Source organism: Saccopteryx bilineata, chromosome 3, assembly GCF_036850765.1.
Source record: "Saccopteryx bilineata isolate mSacBil1 chromosome 3, mSacBil1_pri_phased_curated, whole genome shotgun sequence".
NCBI lineage: Eukaryota > Metazoa > Chordata > Mammalia > Chiroptera > Emballonuridae > Saccopteryx > Saccopteryx bilineata.
Window position 1 is genome coordinate 271,332,674 of NC_089492.1, and position 14,041 is coordinate 271,346,714.

The 14,041-nt window shown below is 48.2% G+C and overlaps 1 protein-coding gene across 10 annotated transcripts in view; it reads right to left on the reverse strand.

Annotated features, from left to right (window-relative positions):
- Positions 1-11,517: 11,517 nt before the first annotated feature.
- Positions 11,518-14,041, reverse strand: part of PTPRU (protein tyrosine phosphatase receptor type U) — an 81,383-nt gene continuing 78,859 nt past the window's right edge. For all 10 annotated transcript variants that reach the window (XM_066269862.1, XM_066269861.1, XM_066269857.1 and 7 more), the window contains 2 exons: positions 12,963-13,098; positions 11,518-12,707 (listed from right to left, as the gene is read on the reverse strand). In XM_066269862.1, the coding sequence (XP_066125959.1) occupies positions 12,645-12,707; positions 12,963-13,098 (199 nt within the window). In that variant the 3' untranslated portion in view covers positions 11,518-12,644. The remainder of the gene's footprint in view (positions 12,708-12,962; positions 13,099-14,041) is intronic.

A 14,041-nucleotide genomic window follows, 5' to 3' on the forward strand; every position in this document is an offset into this window, starting at 1 on the left:
GAACAAGAAAAATTAAATAAAGAAGTTTTCATTAGTGAAAGGGAGTTAACTACTAAAAGGATTAAAAGAGGTCTCTGAAGAACACAGGAGCCTGACCAGGCAGTGGCATAATGGATAGAGCATCGCCCTGGAACACAGAGGACCCAGGTTTGAAACCCTGAGGTCGCCGGCTTGAGCAAGGGGTCACTTGTTCTGCTATAGCCCCCGCGGCCAAGGCACATATGAGAAAGCAATCAATGAACAACTAAGGTGCCACAATAAAGAATTGATGCTTCTTATCTCTCTCCCAACCTGTTTGTCCCTATCTATCCCTATCTGTCCCTTTCATTGTCATTTTCACTTTCTCTCTCTCTCTTAAAAAAAAACACAGGAAAAAAAACACAGAAATAGTAAATGTAGGGGAAATGTACCTCTAGTGATGACGAACGGTGTGGCTGAAGCCAGTCTGCACATGGGCTGTGGGTGAGGAAACAGAGCCTGAGGGTGCAGTGGAGGGCTGAGCTGGCCACGACACAGCTCCCACACTGGAGAAAAGAACACGAAAGGAGACCCAACACGAGAAACAAGGTGCCTTCTGATGCTATCACCTGCAATATCTCTCCAGGGACCCCAATTGACAGAGGTTAACATTGCACTGGCCGCAAATAAATGTTTCCAGGGTCCAGTTTCAGTATCACAAAGATGGGCAAAGAAGGGTGTACTTGGAACTGTGAGACAATAAAGTGACAACTGCCACAGTCCTTGCCCTTGGCTTATTAGCTTCCACCTGCTCTTGAACTTCCGTTTACAACAAAACAATTCCATGTTTTTACCTGATAAGACAATTATCCTTCGTACAAATAAAATTCTGATACTGGCCTTAAAATGAGGAACTACATAGTTCTGCTGCCACTGTATCCATCACTGGCTATATGTACCTCAAATTCAGTACACTCATGCTGGCCGTGAACAGTCATTCTGTTCCCTAAAAACTAAATTAGCAAGTTAACCTCCAACAGCCTGTATGTAATAACTATTAATGGGAAGAAGTCGAGAGAAGAAAATGGTAAACATCTAGATATAAATTTAATATAAGTTTTAATATAAAACTGAGACTCATGGACATAGACAAAAGTGAAGTGGTTATCAAAGGAAAGGGGGTAGGGGAAGGGGAGTAAAGAGGGACAAATATATGATGACAGAAAATGATTTGACTTTGGATGATGGGCACACAATGCAATCAGCAGTTCAAATGCTATAGAGATGTTTACTTGAAACCTATGTATTCTTATTGACCAATGTCACCCCATTAAAATTTTAAATTAAAAAAATTATAAACATAATAAGCAAAGCTACTATAGCCCTCATTTCTGTAATTGATCACAAAGTCATAATTCATACTTATGACTTCCTTCTTCCACTACTCATCTCACATTTCACCCGTCTTCAACCAGAATATCAACTAGTTGGGGCTTTTACTTATCAGGAAAAAAATGATCCAGAACTTTACTACTGAATGGCAAGATGCTCAATTATCCTGTTCTTGGGGGTTGATGAAGTTTTCCATTAACCTTTACTATTGGACATGGTAGTAGCAAGAGGCACTCCAGAGAACCCCATGAGTGCCAGACACAGTCCTCTGTGCCCCCATTATGTAGCAGCAACTCAATTTCACCTTGGTAATCAGGACCAATCAATCATCCCACCCAGTAAAGTAACCTTTTTGTGTGTGTGTGTGTGGTTAAGCAAAACAAAACAAAACAAAAACCTTTTTTGCTTCAGTGTTTGTTCAGTGACACAAGGATCTCAAATGGCTAGATGGCAGTCTCATTCTTCCATTCATAGGAACTGTCATTGTGTCCTCTGCTGTGACCCCCTTTGGGAACAAAGATCTCCAAGCTCAATTCTCTTAAGACAAAAAGTAAAAAATTCTGCCAGTGAGCGATTAAGAACGATAATGAGAGGAGCCTGTGCCCATTGCCATTTATTGCTTCTCAGTCTCAAATCCACCCTGCAGGGCTTTCTGGTTGTGCTAGAACAGTTTTCCTAGCATGCACAGTGTTCATCTTTGTCAAAAGATGGCACTGGCAGGACAAGGGACACTCCATCTGATTCCAGAGTACTGTATTTTGCTTCTTCTCGGCATGCAGGACATTCATTGGAACACACCTCTAGCTGGCTTCCCTAAAGCAAGATTGATGGGAGCCTCTGCTCACTTCTAAGCATCTTCCCAACAATGGCTCCCTGTTCCTTGCCCCCAACCCTGTGGGAAACTTCTTGGCTGCGGGTGCCCCAATTGGCTTTCCAGCACATTGATTAGCAACCCTCACTGGCAGCTTCCCAATTTCATCAGCACCTCAGCAAGTAGGGCTCTGCCCACTAACCTTGGCCCATCATTAAGACCACCTCTGGCCTGGACAAGCCACTGAACTTTTTTCCACCATCTAATGGGCTGCAACCATGTCCCCTCTAATGGTCTGAGTCTCAGCCATGGGGAGAATCCTTGCTCCCTTCCAAGATTTATTCCTTGAACACTCTCCTTCAACCTCCGTGGTATTCTTTGGTGTTCTCTTTTGCTCCTGTTTAGTTAATTTGATGTGGTTCCTGGTTGAAATTTGACTGACAAAGAACCGCTCACCCTTTCACACCATGATTAATGGACCCATGTATTTTAATGATGAGGGACACAGCACTATGCAATGTTGTCTAAATTAAAGCATATATTGCATCCTTTCAGGGTTAGTGTCCCAACAGGCACCATGCTTGAGCCTTCAATAAGTCTTTCTACCCTTCAATTAAGCCATCTACTTTCAGGTGATGAGTCATATGGGAAGACCAGTTAATTCCATGGGAATGAGCCCACTGCAGCTCTTCCTCTGTAATGAAATGAGTTCCTTGAGAAGAGGTACTTCTGGGTAGAATACCATGACAGTGGATGTGGCATTCTATAAATCATGGGTGAGGGTATAGACCAAAGCATTACGGTCAGGGACAGCTAATCCATTCCCAGAAAATCTATTCCAGTAAAGAAGAATCACTTCCCCATATATGATGGAAGAGGGACAATGAAATCAACCTGCCATCATGTAGATAACTGGTCCTTCCAGGGAACGGTGCCATGTTGTGGGCTGATGTTGATGCCATCCTGTGAGCTTGGAGCACCCAGCAGTGTTGGTATCCAAGGCAGCCCTTACCAAGGGGAAGTTCATGTCTTTCAGCCCATGTGTATCCTGTATCCTTGCTACTAGGCAACTTTATTCATGGACCATTGGACAAACACAAGGATAGCTAAGAGGCTGATAACCACAAAGCATGTTTTAATGTTCACCTGATGGCTTGAAGCCTCTTTTGTAGTGGATTCCCTTTAGTGAGCTTTAATGTGGGACACAAATCAGTCTATGCTTATTCCAAAGAGTCCATCCACATACCTCTTCCCCAAAATTCCTTGTCACCAATCTTCCAACCCTATTCCTCCCAAGACTCTGACCATCCAGCCAAACTATACCATTAACAACTGCTCATAGATCACTACAGATCCATACTTCTGGCCATCTCTAATTCCAAAATGGGCAACCAAATATACTACTGAACTGCTTAAACTTCTACCCACTGAAAGTGACCCTATCGGGGTCATTCTGAATGGGGTTGTAACGCTGCAGTTTTTTTTATTTTGGGTGGTACTAGCCTATCGAATAGCACCAGCTATAAACCAGGCTTGAGTTTTTATTTTTCAATCAACTGGTCCCAATGAACTCCCCAGAAAGCCATAGGTATGTTTGAGAAATAGGAGGCAATGAAGCAGGAATCAGAGTCACTGACTCATATAATCTCATAACTTCCAGACTTGCCCAAGCGTAGTCTCTTTTTCACCGGTCCCATCTGATGGTGGACTGCTGCTCCACAAAGCTCATTTGATAGCTAGTTGTGTCAAGGGACTCCCAAATGGGAATCTCAGGCTGCACGGTCACCTGATGCCCCATAGTTAGGCATCCGGTTTCTACCACAGTCCAATAGCAAGCTAGAAGCTACTTCTCAGAAGAACAAGTGTTATCTGCATACGAAGGAATCAATTTACACAAAGCCTCAAGGTCTGCTCTGTGATCTCTCTTTTGGTGCTTGCCTGAGACTCCATACAGCATCTATACCTACTATAAAACCCAGGCCTGGCCAATGGCTCAGCTGGTTAGAACATCATCCCAATATGCAAATGTTGCCAGTTCAAATCTCCAATCAGGGCAACTACACAAGCAGATCGATGTTTCTCTCTCTCTTTCCCTCTCTCTCCCTCTCTCTCTCTTTCTTTGCCCCTTCCTCTCTCTAAAAAATTAATCAATAAATTAAAAAAGAAAGAAAGAAAAACCTCTGAGAATCATCGGATCTACTAAATTACAAGGACAAGGCGGTAAAAGGATTTTACAGAAGCCTTTACTTGGCTGCAGAGCCCTCTTCTGCTGTGGTTCCCACTCAGAGCTGGCAATCTAATGAGGAATTTGTGGATGGGTCAAAGCAGCACATACATATGTGATATAAGTTTCTTCTAAAATCCAAAAGCCTATCAGGTGCCATTCTCTTTTTTTAAAAGTAGGCAGTGTAAGGTACAGCAACTTGATTTTCACCTTGAAGGGGCTATCTCAATATGTTTCATACCTTTGAGCCCTCAGAAACCTCACTGAGATAGCAAACTTCTGAAATTTTGCATTTCTTTCCTACCCTCTCATTCACATACATGGTACTTCCTGTTCATCAGACGCAATCAGCTAGTCATCAATGTAGTGCACCAATGTGATGTTTCGCATAATGTCAAGTGATCACATTATCTGTGGACTGTGTAATGGCAGAAAGCGAGAGAATGGACTTCGCTTGAGGCGAGACTGTGAAAGTGTACTGTTGGCCCCTTCAGGTAAAAGCAGCTGTTTCCAGTAGTTCTCACAATTTGTTATGGAGAAAAAGTCAGTAGCTATGTCAAAGGTTATATACCAAGTGCTATAGGAGTTGCTCCAGTAAAGACCATCGCTGGGACAGAAGCTTCAATTGGAGTCACCACCCGATGACACACACAATAATCTACTCATTCCCCAAAACCCATCCAACCTCTGCACAGACCAAACAGGCGAGTTAAATGGGGATGAACTAGGAAGTACCACACCTGTATTCCAGTCTTCACTGGTCCCTGAAATGTCCACAGGGTTAGAGAAGTGCTTCCAGTTTACTGTCATGGTAGAAGAAGAAAGTTCCGGAACTTCCATTTTTTTTCCAGAATTCCTTCTATAATTGCCCTCACTTCATGAACCAGAGACCCAATACAGGGATTCTTCCAGTTGCCAAGTAAGTCTATTCAATGTACTCAATTACACATTCAAGGATCAGGGAAATGACCCCCTAGATACACATGGGCTAAGTATTGATCACCTGACTAGGTCAGTTGTTTGTCACTTTGAGTAGGAAGCCACAGTCACAGAGACGGAGTTCATAATGCATAATTTGAACATAAAAATTTAAATATAAAGAATCGCTAACTAGCAAAAGGTAATTAATTACTAACAGGGGTAAAAGAGGACACTAAGTGACCCAGAAGCAGCAGGAAAGAGGCATCCAGACGGGAAAGTGTTCTGGAAAAATAAAGGCAGCTTTTATGTCTAGGCTGAGGGAGAGTGAATGATGACAGAAGTAAGGACTGAGGTCCTCCCATGAAGCTGAGATTCAGACACTTCAATGAAGGTAGGATGACTCCAAGAACATGCAGCCTCTAGTGGCTAAGGAACTTGCCAGGCTAGCTTGGTCTATAGAAGCAGCCCTCTGGCAAGTGAGACCTGAGGGTACATCTGGAGCTATTTTGCAAGAGTCACTGAGGTTCTAGCTCCTGTCCTGGCTTTTTTTTTTTTTTTTTTTTTTTAATGGAAGGAGGACCAGAACCTGGAGAAGTCCCTTCCTGCAGCTGTCACCTTAGAGTGTCCTTCTAGCGCCCTCTACTGACAAAGCCTATCATTGCTCCAGCTGGCAAAAGAATTGTTTATAGGGTCCAGCTCCAGTATCACCAAGCAGGGTAAAGAAGGGTGTATTTGGAGCTCAGAGACAATAAGTCAATAACTAGCGTGGGAGAGAGGCAGATGTGGAAAGGATCAAAGGATTCACTAGAGAAAGAGGCTAAAGGGGAAAGAGTTTCTCTGCCTTTGGTGGGGGTGGGGGGTTGGGGGGAGGCAGGCATGGGCTGGAGCCCTGGAGAGAGAACTGTCCCCAGCTCTATTCAAAAAGAGAATGCAGCCATATAATAAACACAGCTTAAGAAAGCCACATTGTTCAGCTTTCAAATAAACATTAAATAGAATTCCTGGACAGGCTCCCTCTTCCCACCCCTGGGAGTAAGTAGGAAGTGAGTTGAGATGCATTTCATTTTTTCTTGAAGAGGCTTTCTCAGTTCCTTGGCTCCTGCTGACTCAGGCCACCCCCACCATTTGCAGATTCACCTGATATTCAAACATTTATTCAAAAGTATTCCCGGCAATCCTACTAGGTGCTGAGCACGGAGTCCAGGAAGCCGTTTGACTGTGGGCCTTGGCTAAGCCTGTCTACAGCTGTCTGTGCTGAGCCTGGTTGGAGCCAATGTTGAGAGGGTAGGATGATTCATAGATAGATAGATAGATACATAGATAGATAGATAGATAGATAGATAGATAGATAGATAGATAGATACATAGATAGATAGATAGATAGATAGATAGATAGATAGATAGATAGATACATAGATACATAGATAGATACATAGATACATAGATAGATACATAGATACATAGATACATAGATAGATACATAGATAAGTAAATTGCAGTTAATGTAGTTCAGGTTCAGATTTTCCAATGTCTCTGTGATGGTTCCAAGAGCAAAGGCTTTGGAGTCAGGTAACAGGAGGTTCCAATCCTATCTTGGTTCTTTTTCAGATATGCAACCTTAAGCAAGTCGCCTCACCTCTCTGTAGGTTCTTTTTTTCAATTATAGCTGATATACAATATTATATTGGTTTCAGGTATATGGCATAGTGATTAGACATTAAATAACTGACAAAGTGATCACCCCAGTAAGTCTAGTACCCACCTGGCACCATACATAGTTATTACAATATTACTATTTTCCCTGTGCTGTACTTTTTATTCTTGTCATTGTCGTTGACATTGAACCAATGGCACCCTCTTTGGAATGGCTCCTAAAGAGCACCTAGTCCCACCTCCTCACTGGACAGGTCAGGAGATTGAGCCCCAAAGAGCGCAGATGTTTGCTCCAGGCCAGCATGGTGGTGGCTGAGCCAGCATTGGAGCCCAGACTCGTGGCATCAAGTCATTTGACCATCTAGAAGACTAAAAATAAGATGCTTAAGAGTATGGGCTTTAGAGGAAGACAGTTTGTGTCCTGGCCCTGCACCTTCCATTCATTCAACAAATACTCATTAAGTCTATGCCAGGAGTATGCTCAGTGCAGGGGGCACAGGAGAACCAGATCCACATGGCCTCAGCTCTGGCACAGTCTGCTGGGAGAGACAGTAAACAACAATAAATGAATAGCATGCTGATCCCACAGTGAGAAGGCAACTAGGGACATATGAAGCAGGGTCGTGATAGGGACAAGATCAGTGGGATGAGGCGGCACCTCAGAGCAGTCAGGGAGGGTTTCTTTTTTTTTTTTTTTAAGTGAGAGGGGAGGCAGAGAGACAAGCTCCAGCATGCACCTCAACCAGGATCCACTGGGCAAGCCCCTTACAGGGTGATGCTCTGTCCATCTGGGGCAGCTGCTCTGTTGTTCAGCAACTGAGCCATTTCAGAACCTGAGGCAAGGCCATGGAGCCATCCTCAGTGTCCAGGGCCAACTGGCTCAAACCATTCGAGCCATGGCTGTAGGGAGAGAGAGAGAGAGAGAGAGAGAGAGAGAGAGAGAGAGAGAGAGGGAGAGAAGGGGAGGGGAGGGGAGGGGAGGGGAGGGGAAGGGTGGAGAAGCACATGGTCGCTTCTCCTGTGTGCCCTGATCAGAAATCAAACCCAGAACATCTACACACCGGGTCAATGCTCGACCACTAAGCCAACTGCCCAGGGCCAAGGGAGGGTTTCAAGGAAAGAACATCTAAGCTGAGACCTGAATACCAAGAAGGACCAGTCGTGCAAAGATTGGTGAAGGGCATCCACGCAAAGAGCTTGAAGTGAGAGGAAATGAGGCCAGAGGGACACAGTCAGAGAGAGGGCAAAGGCCATATCAGGAAAGGCCTCCAAGGTCAGAGTCAGGAGTGCAGCTTTGACTCACAGAGCAATAGGAGGTCACCAGAGGGTCTGAGCAGGCAAGTGATGTTACCTGGCTTATTTTTTTCAAATGATCACTCTGACCGCTGCTGTGTTGGGGACATTCGGTGGCTCTGTGACCTTGGGCAAGTTGCTTAAACTCTCTGAGCCTTGATGTCCTCTATAAAAGAGGGATAGCAGAAGCTACCAGATGGGCTTCATTGGAGGTCGACACGACAACACACACTGAACACTAGCACCATGTGCTGTAAGGGCCGCCGAAAGCTTGCTGTTTCACACCACCGTGTCCTAAGTCCTCATCCTCCACCAACAAACAGGACATAGCTTGGTCTGAACCTGTTGGAACCATTTCTTCCAATCCACTCTACTCCACACCGCCCAGCCTCCTGCTGCCCTGACTGCATCATAGCACGTGGTTCTTTCTTCATCTGCTTCTCAGATGAGGCGCCGAGGCTCACTGATGGTCAGGCCCAGCCTCAGTGCCCCCGCGAAGAGGAGGCCCTCAGACTAAGGGCCACAGGCACCAGACCCCGCTCTCTCTACCACATGGCAAGGTAGGTTCTGCCCATGCAGTGACACCATTATTTCTGCACTGCCCTTAGCCATAGAGTGTCTATTAAGTTCTTGTCCATCAGAGACCAGCCAAGGGAGGTCAGCAGGATCCCAGTGACAGGGAGGCAGCCAGGGCCTGCTCTCAATTAGGGCCTTGCAAATGGCTTTAGCATCCATCAAAGTCATGGCTCCATCTCCTGGGAGCCCAGGATATATAACATGTCCCAATCAGAGGCCACAGAGAGGTGAGAAGTAATAATTGCCTTGGCAGGTTCCTACAGCCAGATTTATTATGACATAAACAAATTTAGCTCCTGGCAGTTCTAGGCAGCTGGCCCGTACACACTTGTAGAAAGCCTAAAATTGGCTGGGGACGGGTGGGTAGGGGCTTTAACCCAACTCCCGCTGAGCCTGTGGTGCTAGACAGAGCCAGGTCGGACCATTCGTCTTCTTGTGCTCTAGGCCACCTTGTCCAGAAGGCTACCACCTCTGACACATTTCATAGCATTTGAAAATCAGTGCCCAGGCCACAAATTACTCATTCAATGTTGCCCCAAGTGATCCTATGGCTTTTGACACCACCCAGATTGTCCATAGAGCAAGGCAGTTAAAGGCCCAGGCTGGGTAGTCAGCCAAAATGTGGGTCCAAAATCAAGTCCAGGCTCTGTCATGTACTGGCTGTGACTTTGGGTGAGTACACTGCCTCTCGGAGCCTCCATTTCCTCATCTCTAAATGAAGGAGTGAACCCTACTTTAAAGAGCTGTTGTATGATTTAAGAGATAAAGGATGTAAGGCAGCTAACACAGTAATAGATGCTAAACAAAAGGTGATGGTTACCATCTTTATTATCCAAGGACTTCAGCACTATGATATGAGATGGCATTTATGGAGGGACAGTTACTATGCTAGCTCTTTTTTTTTTTTCTACTATGCTAGTTCTTCTTAAACATTTTATCTCTAAACTTTACAACCAATCCTGCAAGTAGGTATTGTTATGTTGGTTTTCTAGATTAGGAAACAGGGTGGTTAGGGCACTTGAGCAAGGTCACCAGCTGGTGGGATGTGGAGCTGGGTGTGGGATGCTGGCTTGTTGGTTCTGGAGCTGGTGCTCCTCCTATTACACAGCCTACCTTCCCAGCTCCTCCAAAAGGTCATGTAAGGTCACTGGTCAGACAGATCAGCACAACCACACTCCCTCCTTCCTTCCCTCCATCATGTCAACATAAGGAAACACCAGCTCCCAGGCCAGCCCTTTGCTGGCCAATGGACACAATAAGATAGCAAAGAAATACTTCCTGCCTTTGAGGAACTCAACATCTAATGGGACAAAGAATAAAGCTGTAGCTATACTGCCCAGAATGCATGTATCAGTTAGCTTTTGCTGCATAACAAACAATCCCAAAACGTATGTTTAAAAGAAAACAATTCATTCTCTCCCCCAGTTCTGGTGATTAGTTAGGCAGTTTCTGCTAAGATTAGTCATGCTGCTGCACTCACCTGACAGGTTGGAAGACCCAAAATGGCCTCATTTGCAGGTCTGACAGCTGGTATGTGCTACTCACAGGTTGCAGTGGTTCGTCTCCATGTGCCCTCAAATCTTTAAGTAGGCTAAACAGGCTTCTTTACATGGCAGAGGTGCAGGAGGGCAAAGCAAAAGCTTCAATCCTCCTTGCAGTCTAGGATCCAGAACTCACTCGACATCTCATGCCACACTCTACTAGTCAAAGCAAGTCACATTCTATTGCTTAGCCAGTATCTGACATCCATTTGTGACCCATCACGTAAGGCTCAGCAGTCAGTTCAGAATGAATGTGAATCAATTCAGAATGAACGTGAGTGGGTTAGTCTAGCTAAGTGGGATCCTAACAAATTTTTCATTCAGATTAAAGGATATTGAATTGTGTGGTCATTAGAATGGGTCCTATCCTTTAACCAATGAAACATCTGAGGCACAGAGAATCAGCCAGTGTGCCCCGAGAATCAGTACATCAGAAAGCCAGTCCTCATGTGAAGAAACTGAGGCCCAGAAACAGGGAGTCTTGCCCAAGGTGATACAGCACGTTTGTGAGAGGCAGGAGTGACACAGGGGCGTACTCCTCCCTCCCTCCCTTCACCCCCTGAGGGAGCCTCAGGCCAGGCACTGGCTGAACTTGGGCAGCAGGAGACCTTCCCCTGATGTGTGTCTCTCCTCTGTCTCCTCTTCTGTGTCTTCATAAATAGCCCTTTCAGCACACCTGGCATCATGCAAGAAACTTAGTCACTGTGTCTTCTGAGCCTCATAGCATGGTCCGCATTTTACAGATGGGAAACTAAGACCCGAGACGGCAGCTGACTTGCCAGCCAGGGTCTCACAGCTGGCGGGGCCTGTATGCCTGACATCAAAGCCTGAGCCTCCCATGCTGCCCCACAAGTACCCAACCTGGAGCCTCAGTGGTCTCAGGATAAAGCCCACTGCCTTAGGAAGTACCTCAGAGGCCTGAGAAGAGGCAGCCATAAGCCCAAATCTCTTGGAGCCACCACTGCAAATGAAAGGACCCTGAGTGATGCTCTGGCCCACACCTCCACTATTTTACAGAAAATGAATGCCAAACCCGCACCCACACCTCTGACTCCCACTCCAGGGCACACCCACCAGACTGGGAGCCTCGAGCAGGTGAGCAAGCCTCGGTCAGGCTGGTCAGACACACACAAGGCCGCTTTGTGGCATTCAGAGAGCACATTTATTTACAAAGCACTTTACAAACATCAGCTTATGCCTCCCCACAGCCCCCTGCGAGGTAGGTCAGTAGTCATATCTACAGTTTACAGATGGGGAAATAGAGGCACGGAATGGGGGTGCGGCCTGCTCCTCTTTAAGGAGATCTTCCCACCCACTCATCAAAAAATAAAATGAACAAAAAAGCACTGATCTTCCATCTCAAAATATACCTTCTTCCTCTGAACTCTAAGAGTTGCGAGCACCGCGGATCTAACCGTGAGCTCTCCCCAGTTGACAGCCCAATCAGGAGCCACAGGAACCTCAACCCCAGGCACTGTAGGCCAGCCTTGTTGTTCAGATTGTCACTGTCAGGCTGAGCAGCACCTGACCAGTGAGGCCTGAAAGTTAGAGGCAGAGGGGCCTGAAGTTATGTCTCATTCTGCAGACATTAGGTCAGGCAGGGAAGGGGCCCCACATCTGGCAGGGTAGGGATGGGCAGATCTTGGTTCAGGGAAGCTCAGCGCACTTGTCAAGAAAGCAAAAGTGGAAAGGATCATGAGCAAAATATCCCAAGGGCTGCAGGGGGCAGCGGGTGGAGGAGGGGGGTGCATTTCCCCTGGGGAGCCTCAGTCTGATGTGCCCACCGACAAATCAGGGCAGAGCCTAGTCTCTCCAGGACCCTTGGACTGGGCCAGAGGAGAGTCTAGATGCCAAGGCCCAGTGCACGCCCTACTCATGTCGAGCCATGCTGGGGGAACCTTGGCCTAGTGCACACTCCACCCAGGGCTGGGATACAGCCAAGGGGCCTGAGCCCAGGTCCCCCAGAGCAGGCAGTTCTGAGCCCATCACTCTGCCAGGCGGCGCCAGGCCTCTCAGCACAGGCCAGCAGGACCCTAGACAGGTGGACTGGGCTGTGGTCTTGCTAAGCTCCTCTTTGGCCTCCAGCCTGCCCACGGTACAGGGCAGAAGGCCTGCCCACAGTGGAAGGCAGCACCAAGATGGCCCATCACACACTCCAGTGCTTCCCTGTGGGGGCTGAGGCTGAGCAGAGTTGGGGATGCAGGCCTTCCTCGCCCGCCCGAATGATGGGCCTGGCCCTGAGTGCACGGTGGGTGCTCCAGGCCAGGGGCCCCCGCTATCTTGACTCCAGCCCCTCCAGGTACTCCAGGGCCATATCATAGCAAAAGTGGTACTGATCCTGTGGAGAGGGAGAGAAGGATTCCTAAGGCCGCCTCGCTCTCGTACAGAGGGGGTGAGAGGGAACAAGCACGAGACCTGACCCATCTCTGGGGAGAAGGGGGAAACGGGAGTAGCATTTCGGCATCACAAGATTAACTGTGGGGAACCCAAGGCCCGGTGTGGGAAACAGAGGTGGGAGTGGGTGCGGAGGGGCCTGGATGGGCATGAATCAGGAAGTTGGAAGTAGCTGGGCCCAGGGGACGTGGCACCTCACCAGAGTCTCCACCATATTGGGTTTGTAGTTCCTAAGTGTTTTGGCAGCAAAGAAAACGTCCACCAGGTTGTGGCAGCGAATCATCTCCAGGACCGTGGCGCAGGCGCAGAAGGTGCCACTGCGGCCACCCCCGTTTCTAAATGAGAGACAGAAAAGGTTTGGGGCAGGGCTTGGGGGAGGGTGTACAAACTCCAAGGTAAAGTGTAGTCAGTCAAGGTCTGAGAACCCAAAGGTGAGGGGCCGGGCCATGGAGCCCAGAGGAGGGCCGGGGAGCCTAGAGATGAGGGGTGGGGACAGGGAGCCCAGAGGTGAGGGGCGGGGCCAGGGAGCCCAGAGGGCCAGGGAGCCTAGAGATGAGGGGTGGGGACAGGGAGCCCAGAGGTGAGGGGCGGGGCCAGGGAGCCCAGAGGAGGGCCAGGGAGCCTAGAGATGAGGGGTGGGGACAGGGAGCCCAGAGGTGAGGGGCGGGGCCAGGGAGCCCAGAGGAGGGCCAGGGAGCCTAGAGATGAGGGGTGGGGACAGGGAGCCCAGAGGTGAGGGGCGGGGCCAGGGAGCCCAGAGGAGGGCCAGGGAGCCTAGAGATGAGGGGTGGGGACAGGGAGCCCAGAGGTGAGGGGCGGGGCCAGGGAGCCCAGAGGTGAGGGGTGGGGCCAGGGAGCCTAGAGATGAGGGGAGGGCCAGGGAGCCCAGAGGTGAGGGGTGGGGCCAGGGAGCCTAGAGATGAGGGGAGGGCCAGGGAGCCCAGAGGTGAGGGGAGGGGCCAGGGAGCCCAGAGGTGAGGGGTGGGGCCAGGGAGCCCAGAGGTGAGGGGCGGGGCCAGGGAGCCCAGAGGTGAGCAGCAGGAGAGGTTATGGGGGTGAAGTCAGACACTAAGGCTGACATCCAAAGCTGAAGGTATCTAGGAAGACAGAGCCTCCAGGAGAAACAGCAGATTCCAAGAGAAAGGAGGAAGGCATACTCCAAGAGAAAGACATGAGACAGACAGCAACAGAGGAGGGCAACTGGGCAGCAGGCAAAACCCGGGGAGCAGGATGGAAAATAAGTATTGAGCACAGCAGTCACCCCAACAACGCAGACAC